Here is a 15,683-nt window from a genome sequence, read left to right as displayed (position 1 = left end):
CGTAGCACCCTCTGCAGGCCACTGATCTGCCTGTCCTCTCTCTGGCCCCCATGTCCCTCCCAGGACCCAGTGCCCCGTTATCTGCCATGCTGCCCTCTGGCAATAACCCCTCAGTCTTAGGGTCTCCCCTTCCCAGGGAACCACCACCCACTATCCCCACCTCATCTCAGTATACTGCTACTGCCAGTCATTGTCTAGCCCCACACCCTGGGGCAGACTGCAGTATCAGCCTACTCAGCACTGGCAAGGTTGCGTTTGGACCTGCTGCCTTTGCCTACCCATGGACAGCCCTCTGCAACCCCCAGTACCTGTTGGCCTTACGCTAGGCCACAGCCTGGGGCTTTCCAAGCTGGAGCTCCGCAGCCTTTCCCCAGACCTGTTCCTTTCAGGTACCCTGTCTCTAGCTCCCTGCAGCCAGACACATCTCCCTCTACGTGCAGAGACCAGTGAGCTCCTGGCTCCTACCCTCTTTGTACAGGCCAGCTGTGGCCTGACTGGGGCGTGGCCCAGCTGCAGCCACTTCCCAATCAGCCCAGCTTAGCAGCTTCCAGCCACAACCTTCCCCCAGGGCTATTTTAAGCCCTTCGGGTAACCACCTTGCTACACAACCCTTTTTACTCCTAAATCCCTATGCAACTGTTGAACAAAACAAATCAGTCCCCTCTCCTCCCAGCCCCTACTTTCCCCCAAAAAACTCTCTACCCTCTGTAGAGTTTTCACCCCAAAAAGAAAGAAATACCAGAGGCTCCATGAAGTCCACTAGGGACTTCACTGTTGGTATTGATTTGACATGCAAGGTGCTCAGACATTAAGGTGCTGGGCTGCAAAATAAGATCCGAAGGCAGACATGGATGTGCTTTGGAATTAAAACTATGCTATGGTATTGTTAGACTTTTACAGAGTTGTTCTTTCTGTTGGATTAATTTTGTCTTTAAGAAAGTAACAACAAAAACTAGCTATGGAAAACTCAACCCTAGAAATGGATGCAGATAAAAATGATTCGCAATATGATCTAGGTATTTAAGCCCCAATCAGCAAAATACTTAAACATGGATTTGACTTTAAGTATATGAGCAACCCCCTTTGAGGTCAATGGGACTACTCACTTGTTTAAAGTAAAGCACATGCTTAAGTGTGTTGCTGGATCTGGGTTTTTAAAAGGTATTGATGCTTGAGAAGAGATCATATCCCAGATCTGGGAGGAGGTGTTGCAGTCCAAATCTAGTTCCCAAGTGCACATTTTGCAAATGATCCCTATCTATATACTTTGAAGCAAATGGTTGGGGGCATTCAAAACGTAGAAACGAACTTCATGGTTGGACCCTGTGTCTGTAACAGGTCAAATCAAAATCCTCAGTCCAAATGCTTCCAAACTTTGGGGGTTTGAAATTTAGATCTGGACTCGGGTCTGAATTTTGCAACCATGCCCCGTCTCTAACTGAACATTCAGTGGGAAAGCTGATGATTTTGGTGGTGATGACGATATGCATTTCTTAAGCATCCATCCATACACTCTAGGCACTATTTACACAGGTCCAGATTCTGCTACCCTTACTCTTGTTGAGTAATTGCGTTACTCCATGAGCAATCCCATTTACGCAATGGGACTGATCCCAAGATAAAGCACTGCTGACCGTAAGGCTAGTAGAAATTGGATGTCACCCTCTTCGTGGGCTTGATCGTGCCATTAAAACTGAGCAGGACTGGGCCCTTGCCAAAGGGGATGATAACTAGCAAACATGAGTAAGCGTCTCAAGTCACTGCCTCTCTGTGCCTCAGTTTCCCCATCTGTAAAATGGAGGTAATGATACTGTCCTCCTTTGTAAAGCACTTTGAGATCTACAAGTGAAAAGTGCTATATAAGTGCTAGGCTTTATTGTTAATATTTAAAATATACAGCCAGAGGCAAGGATTCCTTTCCCTGCCATTAATTTACTGTGTAGCTTTAGGCAATTAATTTAAGTTTCGGCAGTTTCCCTAGCTGCAAAATGGAGAAAATAATATCTACCCTGCAGGGAGACTAAATCCATTAATGTTTTTAGAGTGCTTTGAGATCCTCTGATGAAAGGTACAATAGAAGTGCAAAGCAAGATTGAAACAATGATTCCTCCGTCTCTACTAAAGCTTGTAAAACTCTTCCTTCAATTATCAGAGGGGTAGCTGTGTTAGTCTGAAGCTGTAAAAGCAGCAGAGAATCCTGTGGCACCTTATAGACTAACAGACGTTTTGGATCATGAGCTTTCATGGGTGAATACTCACTTCGTCAGATGAATGTAGTGGAAATTTCCAGGGGCAGGTATATATATGCTAGCAAGCAAGCTAGAGATAACGAGGTTAGTTCAATCAGGGAGGATGAGGCCCTGTTCTAGCAGTTGAGGTGTGAAAACCAAGGGAGGAGAAACTGGTTCTGTAGTTGTCAAGCCATTCACAGTCTTTGTTCAACCCTGAGCTGATGGTGTCAAATTTGCAGATGAATTGAAGCTCAGCAGTTTCTCTTTGAAGTCTGGTCCTGAAGTTTTTTTGCTGCAGGATGGCCAAAACGTCTGTTAGTCTATAAGGTGCCACAGGATTCTCTGCTGCTCTTCCTTCAATGTCACTAGAAACAGAAGTTCCCTAAAATAGAAACTGTTAAATCCATAAGTAAAGATAGTTCTAGTGGGGAAAAATGACATACTACTTTGAATCAATATAAAACCACTTTAGGACAAGAATATAACATGTAGTGGTGAATGTAGAAGGGAATAGCATTGCCAAGCACTATTAGATAGAAGTAGGTTTTCTCCATGCAATTTGGAGTCCATAGCATTTTTTTTAAGTGAAACAATACCTCTTATCGCAGGAGATGTACTGGCTAATGGATTGATGGTTCGGAAATACTCTTTTATCACAGAAAGGAGATCACTCTTGAGCTAATAAAACTGAAACATGATCCTTAATGCAATGCGGTCCTAGGGCCTCTACCTGTGATGTCCTTTGTTGAGGAAATAGGTGTCTAAACAATGGGAACAAGACTTGCCTGCCCCTTGCAAAGGATAAATTTGTGGTTAGCACCGTCCCAGTTTGGAGTCTGAGGCTCAGAGTTTAAAAGCCAATTAAGGCATTTGAACACCCAAATTAATTCCCTACATAGTTGGGGAAACCTCTCCCTTAATCGTGCATGCACAGGAAAGCAAATCAGGGTGTCTAGGTCCAGATTCGTCCACCCATATTCACATAGTCTTTTTTTCCACTGAAATCTTCTCCTTGCAGCGTAAGGTACTGCTCAGCCTGAGTAAGATAATGTTATTGCATCACTTCTCAGACTTTACAAACCTCGCACCACCCCTGTGAAGGAGGGACGGACTAATATCTCCATTTTACACATGGGGGACAGCGGTACAGAGACTCTAGGTGACCCTGCCAAAGATCACATAGCAAGCCTTTGGCAGAGCAGAGAATTGAATGCGGATCTTCCGAATCCCAGCCTAATGCCATAACCACTGGCGCCATCCTTCCTGTTAGACTGGTAGACTCTGGCCCTTTGTTATGTTAGTGGATTTAGTGTTTGTGGAGGGTGCTTTACCGATGCACAGACCAGGTTTAGCACTGGCCGGCTTCCCTGCGCTGTCCTGTAAATGTGCCACCTTGCTGCCAGCCTTTTGGGTTCTGAGGACCTGTTCTGTCTCCGTGGCCTATTCTGCTCAGCTGAGGGGGCCAGCTGGAGCGGTGACTTTTGGGAAACCTTGCTGAAATCCTATGTGGCTGGAGCGGTGACTTTTGGAAAACCTTGTTGAAATCCTGTGTGGCTGTTGCCACTCCTGGGCAGGTCTGCAAGCTGGAGGAGGGACCAAGGATCCGTCCATCCCTCCATCTCTTGTGATGCTGCATGGGGGTCAGCCACAATCCCAGGGCCTGCATCCCCTGAATGCCTTCCCCAGAGCTAGGCTCGCCAAAGGGGCAGGGACATGGCCCCTGCCTTCTTCTGTCCCATTCAGCGGATCTGGATGGGCACTGATGACCACAGGCAGTTTTGCTGAGTCAGCCAGAGTGTCCCAACTCCTGTGTGATCTCTTCGCGCCTACCTTGTGAGGCTTAACATAGCCCTAAAGCAGTAATGTGTGGTCTCATTGCATGGCTTTTAAAATAAATGGCTGTCATCTAGTGCTGTCCCTTGTCTCAACTGCTGGAGAGCCTGATTTTGGTCCCTGGGCCTAATTTTGAGTTACCTGTGCTTGGTCAGGGTCAAAGTGGGGGATGGGTTAAGGTCTCTTTAAAGTTGTGTCTGTGTTTCCTGTGTTCTCTTGTCATGTAGGAACCTGTCTAGCCCGTTGTGTAAACTTAGAACAGCCTTTCCTTCACATCTGCCCTGTGGGCCTTTGGAAATGGAGAATAGCTATAGGACAGTGCACTCTGGCCACACCCAGGGCTGGTGCTTCCATTTAGGCAGCCTAGGCAATCGCCTAGGGCGCCAGGATTATTGATGGGCGGCATTTTGCTGGAGGGGGCAGCAGGCGGCTCCAGTGGAGCTGCCACAGTCGTGCCTGCGGACGGTCAGCTGCTCCCGTGGCTCTGGTGGACCTCCCGCAGGCACCACTGCGGCAGCTCCACTGGAGCCGCGGGACCAGGGCGTGGGGCGGCGAAATTGTCGTGCGCCTAGGGCGCTAAAAACCCTAGCGCCGGTCCTGGCCACACCCCTGACATTCCACTGTTACAACTCCCAGTGTGCCCCCCCATGCTGAGGGGCTAGGAACAGGACTGGCATAGATCCCTTAAACCATATGAGGGGACCGTACACAAGTGATATTCTAAGTTATCCATTTCTGTCTGATTTAAGACCCTGTTATGCTGTCAGGCCAGCACCCAGAAGCACCTTTGTGAAAATGAGAATCTAGCTGCTCACGGTTACGAGCCGCCAACATCCACTGAGAAATTTCAGGTGAAGTCAGTGGAAGTTGTGGCTGTTTAAGGAATGAAAGATTTGGCCCTGAATATCCATCCTGTGGGATCCAAGCATTAGTATGGGATCCTTTCATTCTCTCGCCTATCCTAGTCCTACCTTAAAAGTTTATACTTGGTTTCTTTCTTTTGTTAGGAAAACTGTCCACCCAGAGAAAGCAGTTAAAGCCACAGAGCAACATATTAACTAGGCAATACAGGCAGATACATTAATGCAGGCAAATGTAGCTCTTGTAAAATAAAATGCTGGGGCACTTGGTTCTCATAAATGCTGAGTTTGTGGCCGGTATCGCTGATATGCAGATTTGCTTGTTTCCCATATATATGCACAGGATCATGCTGATTTGAGGAGCCACTTCTTCACAGTGGGGATGAAGCTGGAGGTGATGGACATGAGGGAACCCTTTAATATCTGTCCTGCATCAGTGACTAAGGTGAGCTCTTGCAAGTGGGACTGAAAATACCAGGCTGGCCCCGAACTATAGGTTAATAACCACCCATGGTTAATAATCACGTTTAAATGACTGTCCAGTGGAATTTCATTAGCTGGAGGTCAGAATAATAAATGTGCATTAAAAAAAGTCCGTGCACTTCACCTTCCTCTCTCTCCTAATGGATCATCTGTGTATTTTTATTGTGCTAGTTGGCACGGGGTGATATCTTCCTTAGACCTATACATGGTGGGGACCTTGTGTGCAGATCTCCCCCCACTACAAGGAAGAAGGGACCGGGCTGCCCATGCAGCATCATCTCCCCTTCCCCTACCCTGGCCATACAGAAGCTATTCTGCATATCAGGGCAACCACATGGGACAACGCGGCAGGATAGGGCAGGGACAGGGAGTATGCATGTTTTCTCCCTCCTGCCCAATAAAGCTGGTACAATGTTGGTGGTAACACACACATTCCATAGGGAAAGGGAGTGGGGGGTGTAGGGGCTTGCACCCGTAAATCATGCTAAAACCTCTTTCTTTATCCACTCGCCTTTGACCCCGGAAAAGGGAGCACATCCTCATGCTTGCATAGAGTCCCAGAACAACAGATGGCCTCATTTGTTCTGCAGTCCCTTGGCATCTTAGCAGTGAGCAGGTGCTTTTCAGGCCAACTTACTGACCAGGGACTGATGTGTTAAAATGGATCCTCACACCCGCGTTGCCTTTTCTGGTTAGGTTGTGTCACCATTGAGGTTCTCCAAGACCCACACTGGTAGTTAAGAATATTGCACTACCTGAAACAGCTGGCGTGCCCGCTAAGCAGCTGTCTGCACTATCTAGCTGATGGCCCTTACAGCAGACAAGAAGGCCACCATTGCCTGGTAATTAAAGAAGAGCTAAACCTTGCCTGTCTGCACATGAGCTGTGCTAGAGGTGGTGTGCAGTGGTGTAAACAGCTGAGAGGAGCTGGCTTGGGAACTCACTACACTTCCTTTTTGAGCGTTCTACCCTCTCTCCTACTACTATAAAAGCCCTGCCTACAACCACTCTGGACACACCCTCTTCCAGCTGCCTTAGCCAGTTCACTCCTTTTGCATAGGCAGAGCTAGTGGCAACGTGCGGCAGGACCCAATCCTGCACCTTTGAAGTCAGTGCCATTGATTTCAGTGGATGCAGGATCAAGCCCCCAGGCACACATGAAGGGGAAAGAGATGCCTTGCCTCTTCTGATCTCCAGCCCAGGATGAGCCAGCAGAAGTGGCACCAGGGTTTTTGTCGCCCTAGGCGGCAGCGCTCCTCCTCTGAGCATTCGTCAGCGGGGGGTCCTTCCACTCCGCATCTTTGGGGCACTTCGGCGGTGGGTCCCAGAGCGAGTGAAGGACCCACCTCCAAATTTCTGCTAAAGACCCAGAGCGGAAGGCCCCGCCGCCGCCGAATTTCCGCTTGGGTTGCCTAGTGGAAGCGCCAGCCCTGTGAGCCCGGATTTGTTTCTAGCAAATTCAATTGGTGAGCAGCCCCAGAATCTTAGATGGTGCCTTGCATATTTATGTGGCATCAAATCAATATTTACCATCAGAAACGTTAGCAAGTATATCATCCCTCTTAACTGGTCTGGTGAAAGTCAGTGCCACAATGCTTCAGATAAAACACTTCAGGCCAGGTTCTGCCCGCATGTGACTCTCACTGAGGTCCCAGGATCTGTGTGTCCCTTTGTAACTATGATGTGACACAACAGGTGGAATTCGCCCCTGTACCAAAGGACAGCACGAGGTCCATGGCCCTTTAAATCAGGAATGGGCAAACTTTTTCGCCTGAGGGCCACATCAGGTTTTCGAAATGTACTGAGGGCTGGCTAGGGGAGACTGTACCTAGCCCCCGCCTCATCCGACCACCCTCTACTTCTCACCCCCTGACGGCTCCCTGGGACTCCTGTCCCATCCAACCCCCACGTCTCCTGATGGCCCCCCCGGGATTCCTGTCCCATACACCCGCCCCACGCTCCCTGTCCCCTGATTGCTCCAGACCCCCTCCCCGCCCCTGACTGCCCCCTGCTGCCCCATCCAACCCCTCCTCTCATTCCTGACCACCCCCCTGGGATCCCTGCCTCATCCAACCACCCCTGCTCCCCGCCCTCTGACCACCCCGACTCCTAGCCACACCCCGCCCCCTGACCACCACCCCTAACTCCCCTGCCCTCTGTCCAACTCCCCTGCTCCCTTACTGCGCTGCCTGGAGCACTGGTGGCTGGCAGCGCTACAGCTGCGCTGCCCACGAGCTGCCCAGCTGGAGCCAGCCACACCACTGCACAACACAGAGCACCGAGTCAAGCCGGCTCTATAGCTGCGCTGCCACCCAGAGCATTGTGCCGGCAGTGCAGCAAGCTGAGACTACAGGGGAGGGGGAACAGCAGGGGAGGGGCCGGGGGCTAGCCTCCTGGGCCAGGAGCTCAGGGGCCAAGAGGAGGGTCTCGTGAGCCGGAAGTAGCCTGTGGGCCATAGTTTGCCCACCTCTGCTTTAAATCCTGCTTTCACCCTCTTCTGAGTGGGAGGTAGCTGGTGCCTAGTCTTTGCTGGTTCTCTGCTTGTAGATGAGTTTCACCCACACTGCAGACATGATCAATGCAACTCCTAGTTCCATCCCTCATTATGGAATTGCAGGAGCCTATTTCGACTGTCTGTGCTGATAAATGAGCCCTGCTGACAACCAGGCATAGATACGTTATTTTACCCCAGTGTGGTGTGCGTTAAAATAAATTAACATTAGCCTGTTTTCTTCCCTTCAGGTTTTTAACAATCATTATTTACAAGTGACCATTGATGACCTGAGACCCGAACCCAGCAAAATCTCAATGCTCTGCCATGCTGATTCCTTAGGGATCTTACCAGTACAATGGTGCCTTAAAAACGGAGTCAATCTCACACCTCCCAAGGGTCTGTATTATGTGTTTTGATGGTTGGTATTTTGTTGTTGTTTTTCCTCTACCAAAAGACAAACCAGCTCTCTTGATGCCTTTAAAAACCCTGTACCAATTTACATTGGAAGACAGAAGTGCTAATTGTCTGGAAAAAATTACACTACATGATATGGACCAAATCCACAGCTGGAATAAATCAGAGTAGCTGCTGAGCTTATCCTATAAATGGTTTTATTTATTGATGTGCATTAGGTGCTGTACTGAAGTTGATTAAAAAGCCTAATAACCTGGGACCGACATAGCTACAACAACACAGAATATACTGAATTCTTGTAATATGGATCTTTATAATACTCAGCACCTTCATGGTGCTGTATGAACATGGAAGGCCATATTGTGCTCCCCTCATTACTGTATCCAGAGAGGAAGGCTAGTCCAGTGGCTAGGGCAGTAGCTTGGGAAACGGGGGTTCAAATCTTGCCTCTCTTTCACCTACTTCCTGTTTGGACTTGGGCAGGTCATTTAGCATCTCTGTGCCTTAATTCCCCATCTGTAAAATGGGGCTAATAGCACTGCCCTGACTTGTGCAGGTGTTGTGAAGATACATTTATACATCGTGAGGTGCTCAGATAACATGGCAAGTAGCTAAAGGAGAGTGATAATGAGCAGCCCGCGGCTATGAAAGGGGCCATTCTGTTGGGGGTACTGAGGCACAAAGACGTTATCTGCCCAAGAACACACAATACATTGGGGGTAGAATTAGGACTGGAAGCCAAATGAAACACTTGCAACAAAATCTGAGAACTTCCACCTGGAGTTTTTTTCATTTTGGTTCAATTCGGATAAATTGTTCCAGTTTTAGAAAATCTTGAATAGGGTGTAATTTTGAAACTCCAAAGTCCATCTACTTCAGTGCAAGATCAGCCATAATGCTACTTTTTTTTGCTAAAATTGATATTCTGGTGGCAGCAAAACCACTTGAAACAAAATTGTAATTTTTTCCCCCTGTAATGTTTGGTGAGTGTGAGTTTATTTAAATGGGCAATAAAATGCTGCTGCATGCTAGCCTGTAAGCTGTTATTCCATTGTCACGCTAATACTGGTAGTGGGTTAAAACTCTGTTTCTAGTGGGTTCACCCATACAAGGTATTGGACACACATCCCACAAAAACCCTTCGACATATGCTTAATCTGAAGCCCATGCTGAAGTCAGTGGCAGCTGTATACTCATATCTGCAGACAGAATTTATCCTCTTTTATTCTGCTAGTTCGAGGGACACGAATGTGGCCTCTTGACACTGATTTCAATACTGCTTGAAATCAAGGTATTTGCTTAAGTGTTCACAAATGTTTGTTACGAAAACTATTTCCTCAAAGAATGGTCTAGTTAATCCCCCTTCATATAGAGCCTGAGCCAAAGCCATTGTCTCTAGTTGACTATTTGTATTACAGGACCCAGCATCATAAGCACTTTACAGACCCATAGCCAGGTCTTCCCCCAAAGGACCTATGGTCTAATTAGATAAGGCAAACCAAGGCACAGAAGAGCAAAGTAACTTGCCCAAGGACTCATACTAGTCACTGGCAGTACCAGGGCTAAAACTGAGGTTCCCTGATTTCACTGCACCACAAGTATCAGCTTCACTGCTCATAAATCTTGCCCCTCGCCACCACATACTTGACCAGGTAACCTGCCTATTCAGAATCCATCTCATACAGGCCTGTTAATTAACTAAGATGATAGACCATATGTTTCTCTCTAGAGCGGCCATTGCTTCATAAGTTCCTTACCAGTCACTTTCAATTCAAGGTGATACAAAGGCCTTTCAATACAGAATTTTATGATTCAGGTTGCCTTGACTTCTGCATTTGATGCTAAATTTTTTTGGCATGGCAGCAGCGCGTAGTTGCACCTCTGGTGACTACTGTACTTGTTTCTGTACCTGGGCCAGAAATGTTTAAAGAGAAAATAGATGTATAGTATCACCTCCAGGGATCTGGGTTCCCAAAGGTTCTTGAGGAATCATTAGAAATCCTCTTGTCCCCCAGTAACAGACATGCCTGGAAACTGCTAACTTAGCACACTGAAAATCTCCTGTCTGGTAGGTGAGGCCGTTGAATCAAGGATCCTGAAGGGGACGTGTAAGAAATGACGTGAGGAAGATGAGAGATATCCATACAGAGTAAATTAATATACTACTTCTGGTGTGTTTGATGGCTTTATGCCCAAAATACATCTTAACACTCAGGGTGTCGAAAGCCTTTTCATCTGACAAGCGCTATGTCTGTCACTCAAAGGTGATCAGAGGGCTCAGCAATTCTAAATGCCTGATTTAAAAAGTGTATGGGAAATAAAAATGAAATCAAACTGGCAAAGAGTACTGGGGGAACTTACTGAGTCCATGTCTCTCTAGCCCTTTCTGAACAGGACAATATCAGCCTTGAGTGTTAAAGAAACAAACAGGACAAATATAAAAGGGGTGGAGAGCTACAGAAATTAGTTGTTTCCAAAAGACAACAATGATGTGAACAGGCAACTGATGAAATATATTTAAGGCTACGTTTTAGTCACAGGTATTTTTAGTAAATGTCATGGACAGGTCACAGGCAGTAAACAAAAATTCACAGCCCGTGACCTGCCATGACTTGTACTATACCCCTGACTAAATCTTGGGAGTGCCATGGTGCTTATGGAGGGCCCACAGGTGCTGGGTGGGGGGCGGCCCAGGGTGCACCCCGGGTGGTTTGGGAGTGCACAGATGCTCGGGGGTGCAGCCCAGGGGATGCCATGGGTTCACAGGGGGGTGCGCCATGGGTGTATAAGGGGGCCACTGCAAGTGCTGGGGGAGTGTTCTGTGGGGGGCTGACGGTGCTTGGGCGGGAGCAGCCCGGGACCCCTTGCCGCTGGTACTGGGGGAAAGGAGTTGGCGGGGCTGGCAGGCTCCCTACCCGGCTTCTCGGAAGCGGCAACCTGTACCTTCCTAAGATCCTAGTTCCACATGCTGCTAGTACTGCAGCAACCATTCTCCAGGAAATGCAGCCAATGGGAGCTGCGGGGGCAGTGTCTGCTGGCGGAGGCAGCGCATGGAGCTAGGAGCTGAGGGAGGGACATGTTGCCCCTTCCAGTGAGACCGCCCTTCCCCCCCAAGGTAAGTGCCACCCAGAGCACTCACCACCTCCTGCACCCCAACCTCCAGGCCTGAGACCCCCCACCCACACCCAAACTCCTCCTGCTGTTGCGGGGCGGGAGGGGTGGCCTGAGACTGCTGGGGGGGCTGTCTGGGCTGCTCTGGCAGCTCAGAACCAGCCGCACCAGCTGCTGCAGAAGTCACAGAGGTCATGGAAAGTCATAGAATCCATGACTTCCTTGACAAACTCACAGCCTTAAATGTACCATATCAATAAAGAGAAGGAAATAATATCATTCCTCATGAGATTCCTACTCATCATGTAAATCGCTGGTATCCATTCCAGCAGAGAGCCTGAACTTCTTTCATATGATCCCGTGCCGAGAAGTTTCTGGCCAGGATCTTTCCCATGTAGAAAAGACACTGAAGATACTTGCTAGCAAAATGCCCATCTGTAGGAAAAGTCCACAAATTGATGTGCAGGAGCAGATGAGAAAGCAAAGCCACTGCTAAGAATTTCTTCTTTGTACAAGGAGTCTTTGTTCTTGTACATTTACGCTCTATCCTCTGGATAACTTTAAATGGAGATAAGCGTCCATGATTATAATGTTACCTTACTTTCATTGCCTTGGACAGCAATAGCTTGTTCCATCAGGCATAGTGTGGCCAGTCTGATTATTCGGCATCACCGTGCTTTTAATATCCATCCTGCTTTTACATGTACACCACCACATCTTTTGTAAAGCAGAGGTCGACAGAGAAAATGGACAGTAGATGAGTCATGTGCTGGAGTTGTAAACATATGCTGCTAGAAATAGAGCAGTGTTTTTATATATAGTGCCAAAAATGAATACCCAGTTCCTACCTCTGTATAAACATTGAATAGGCACAGTTTATATTTATTAGAACTGGATTTATAGACCACTTCCCTTTAGAGTAACAGCCATTGTTTCTTTTCATGAGCTATTAGGAAGGGGGGGAACATTTTGATAGAGCTGCTATTTGTAAGGTTTACTAAGCGAACACTCCTCCCTTTAAAACTTGCAGTCCATTTGGTTTGTTATATTCACTTCTGAGTAAGCCACTAGGCTCTTCCGGTCTTGTGCAGACAAGATAATAGCATTCGTTTTCTCTCTGTTTTGTGGGCAGCATGTCAAACACATTAGCAAAGCGAGTCAATGTACATTGAGCCACAAGAGGATAACGGTTTATTAATGCAACCTGCTAATGGAGCTACTTATTAAGCTCACACAGGTGAGGTCTGCAATGTGGATCAGAAGGTCCTGGGTCCATAGATGTTTTGCAGGCAGAATTAGTGAGTGCCAGCTCTTGGAGTAATCACCCTTCTGCTACTGAATCTTAATATTAGTGAATTGCGGCATACTCATTTGTAGCTGTTCTCTAAGGGCTCGATCCTGCCGCTGTTGAAGTCAGTAGTAAAATTTCCACTGATTTCAGTGGTGCAGTATCAGGCCGCAAAATGGTGGTGGCGTGACAATTGGATAGCCTACCAGTGAATCCACTGCCACAAGCCATTCCCATCTTCACCGCAAAGCTTTCGTGTCACTCACAATAAAAGATCCAAAAACTGTCTGCTGGGTTTTAATTGGAGATGGGGGTACTGTTCCTTAGCCACAGTAGAATTGTTGCTTCAGGGCTAAAGTTCAACAGATGTAGCACATGTTAGCAGAGTCTTAGCAGCAATGCTAGAGAGTGTTAGGTCTGTAGGATGTTCTCATTAAGACAAACGCATGAAGTTACGTATGCCCTTTGTTTTGTATTCCATTCCATTGTGTCACGTAGAAGACTGACTTGGCTATAAAGATTTTTTTTTTCTTGGAGCTGGTTGAGATTTTTCATCCGAAAATGAGTTTTGATGCAAAACAACCTTTCATCCTCAATGACATTTTTGCAGAAAATGTTCTGTGTCATTGTAGTTTTTCCTCATTTTCCATGAAAAACCAAGAAAGCATGAAAAACTGGGAAAAAAGGGATTGGAAGGAGGGGGAACCAAAAATGTGTCCATTTCTAAAATCTGAGCATAGTGTTGTGTCAAAAAACCAAAACTGTTTCACATAGAATTTCAGAGAAAATTAAAATTTTCCATGAAAAACAATATCCATTTTTTGACTAAACTCTCATTGTTTCCTCATGAATTTCCATTTCTTGCTTCTCGGGTGGATATTGGTATTATATAATTATTGATAGGACTTTAACATTTGATTTTTGTATCAGAGGGGTATCCATATTAGTCTGGATCTGTAAAAAGCGACAAAGAGTCCTGTGGCACCTTATAGACTAACAGACATATTGGAGCATGAGCTTTCGTGGGTGAATACCTACTTTGTCAGATGCATGTGGTGGAAATTTTCAGAGGCAGGTATAAATATGCAGGCAAGAATCAGTCTAGAGATAACGAGGTTAGTTCAGTCAGGGAGGATGATGCCCTCTTCTAGCAGTTGAGGTGTGAACACCAAGGAGGAGAAACTGCTTTTGTTTTGTAGACAACATCTGACATCAGGAATCGTAACATTCAAAAACCAGTGGGAGAAACTTCAGCCTCTCTAATCACTCACTCAGATTAGACTTGAAGGTGGCAATTTTGCAACAAAAAAACTTCAAAAACAGACTCCGAAGAGAGACTGCTGAACTCGATTAATATGCAATTAGATACAATTAACTCCAGACCTAAACAGGTACTGGGAATGGTTGGGGTCATTACACTAACTGAATCTATTTCCTATGTTAAGTTCTCCTCACACTTCTATGGGCAACTTAATTATCACTTCAAAAGTTTTTTTCCTCCTGCTGATGATACCTCATCTCAATTGATTAGACTCTTCCTGTTGGTATGCATACTTCCACCTTTTCATCTTCTCTGTATGTATAAATATCTCCTGTCTGTGTGTTCCATTCTATGCATCCGAAGAAGTGAGCTGAGGCTCACGAAAGCTCATGCTGAAATAAATTTGTTAGTCTCTAAGGTGCCACAAGTACTCCTGTTCTTTTGTAGTTGGCTAGCCATTCATAGTCTTTGTTTAATCCTGAGCTGATGGTGTTAAATTTGCAAATGAACTGAAGCTCAGCAGTTTCTGTTTGAAGCCTGGTCCTGAAGTTTTTTTGCTGCAGGATGGCTACCTTTAAATCTGCTATTGTGTGTCAGGGAGATTGAAGTGTTCTCATACGGGTTTTTGTATATTGCCATTCCTAATATCTGACTTGTGTCCATTATCCTGATTTTTGTAGCGCATGGAGGCTAACCCTGTTGTGACCATCTGTGCTCGGTGCTGTACTATTTTATTTGTTGTTTACACCATCATTAGAAGGGGCCTCTTCTGGATCATCTCATCTAATCTAAATTCTAGCCTCTCGACAGGATTCTTAGGGATACGTATTTAAAACCTTGCCCTTCCTTTTTTATAGATGTAATTCGCACCCACAATTTTTGCACCTGCAATTCATTTGCAGGAGGGAAAAAAAAACCAGAAATAACTTTCACGGGTATAAAGGTTTTGATCCTGTAGGTTCTTGAGTGCCCTCATTTCCCATGTCTGACAATGGAAGTTAGAGGGTGTTCGGAACCTTGTAAGATTGGACCCAAATTGTGTCCACAAAGAGGAAGACCTGGCGGAGAAATTGGGCTTTAAACCATCCTTGAAACTTTCCAGTGATCATGATTCTACAATTATTATCTCAGTAACACCTGGAGGCCCTCAGTGAAGATAAGAATCCTATTTTCTTAGTCACTGTAGAAACACAAAACTAGGCCCTGTCTTAAGGAGCTTACAGTCTAAAGAGCCAAGTTGTACAAGACATGTATGCATGATAGATACATGAAGTTCCATACAGTCTCAGGGCTGGGGCAATTTCAGACAAGGCCCTATAAATGAACGTGACCTCCGTTCTGAATAGGCCCTTTAGAGAGGAAGGAGGGGTCCAGAAGTTGGGGTGCTGCCTAGGACTTGAGAGCCTGGGTTTATTTCTCTGCTCCACCTATACTTCCTGAGTGCCCTTGGGCAAGTCACATCAATCATGTGTGCCTCAGTTTCCCATCTGTACAACAGAACTAACACTTTACAGGGATGTTGTGAGGATCAATACATTAACGAGTATGAGGTGCTGAGATTTTATGGCAATGGAGGCCTTATAAATACCTAAGATATCTAGAACTGGAATGGAGTGGAATTAAAGATCCCAAGGTGCTTTTCATTAAGCTCAGAGGGTTTGCCCTGATGTACGTGGCAAGAATTTCCTCTCCCTCAGTAGACTGCCAT

At 46.4% G+C, this 15,683-nt stretch overlaps 1 protein-coding gene across 4 annotated transcripts in view; it reads left to right on the top strand.

Moving 5' to 3' along the window:
* The window catches only part of SFMBT2 (Scm like with four mbt domains 2), a 214,327-nt gene that overhangs the window by 128,183 nt on the left and 70,461 nt on the right, over positions 1-15,683 (top strand). For all 4 annotated transcript variants that reach the window (XM_032773318.2, XM_032773316.2, XM_075063858.1 and 1 more), the window contains 2 exons: positions 5,268-5,369; positions 8,150-8,297. In XM_032773318.2, the coding sequence (XP_032629209.1) occupies positions 5,268-5,369; positions 8,150-8,297 (250 nt within the window). The remainder of the gene's footprint in view (positions 1-5,267; positions 5,370-8,149; positions 8,298-15,683) is intronic.

This window comes from Chelonoidis abingdonii, chromosome 1 (genome assembly GCF_003597395.2).
Source record: "Chelonoidis abingdonii isolate Lonesome George chromosome 1, CheloAbing_2.0, whole genome shotgun sequence".
Taxonomy (NCBI): domain Eukaryota; kingdom Metazoa; phylum Chordata; order Testudines; family Testudinidae; genus Chelonoidis; species Chelonoidis abingdonii.
The sequence above is the reverse complement of the archived record's forward strand: the minus strand, read 5'-3'. Positions and strand labels throughout refer to the sequence as shown.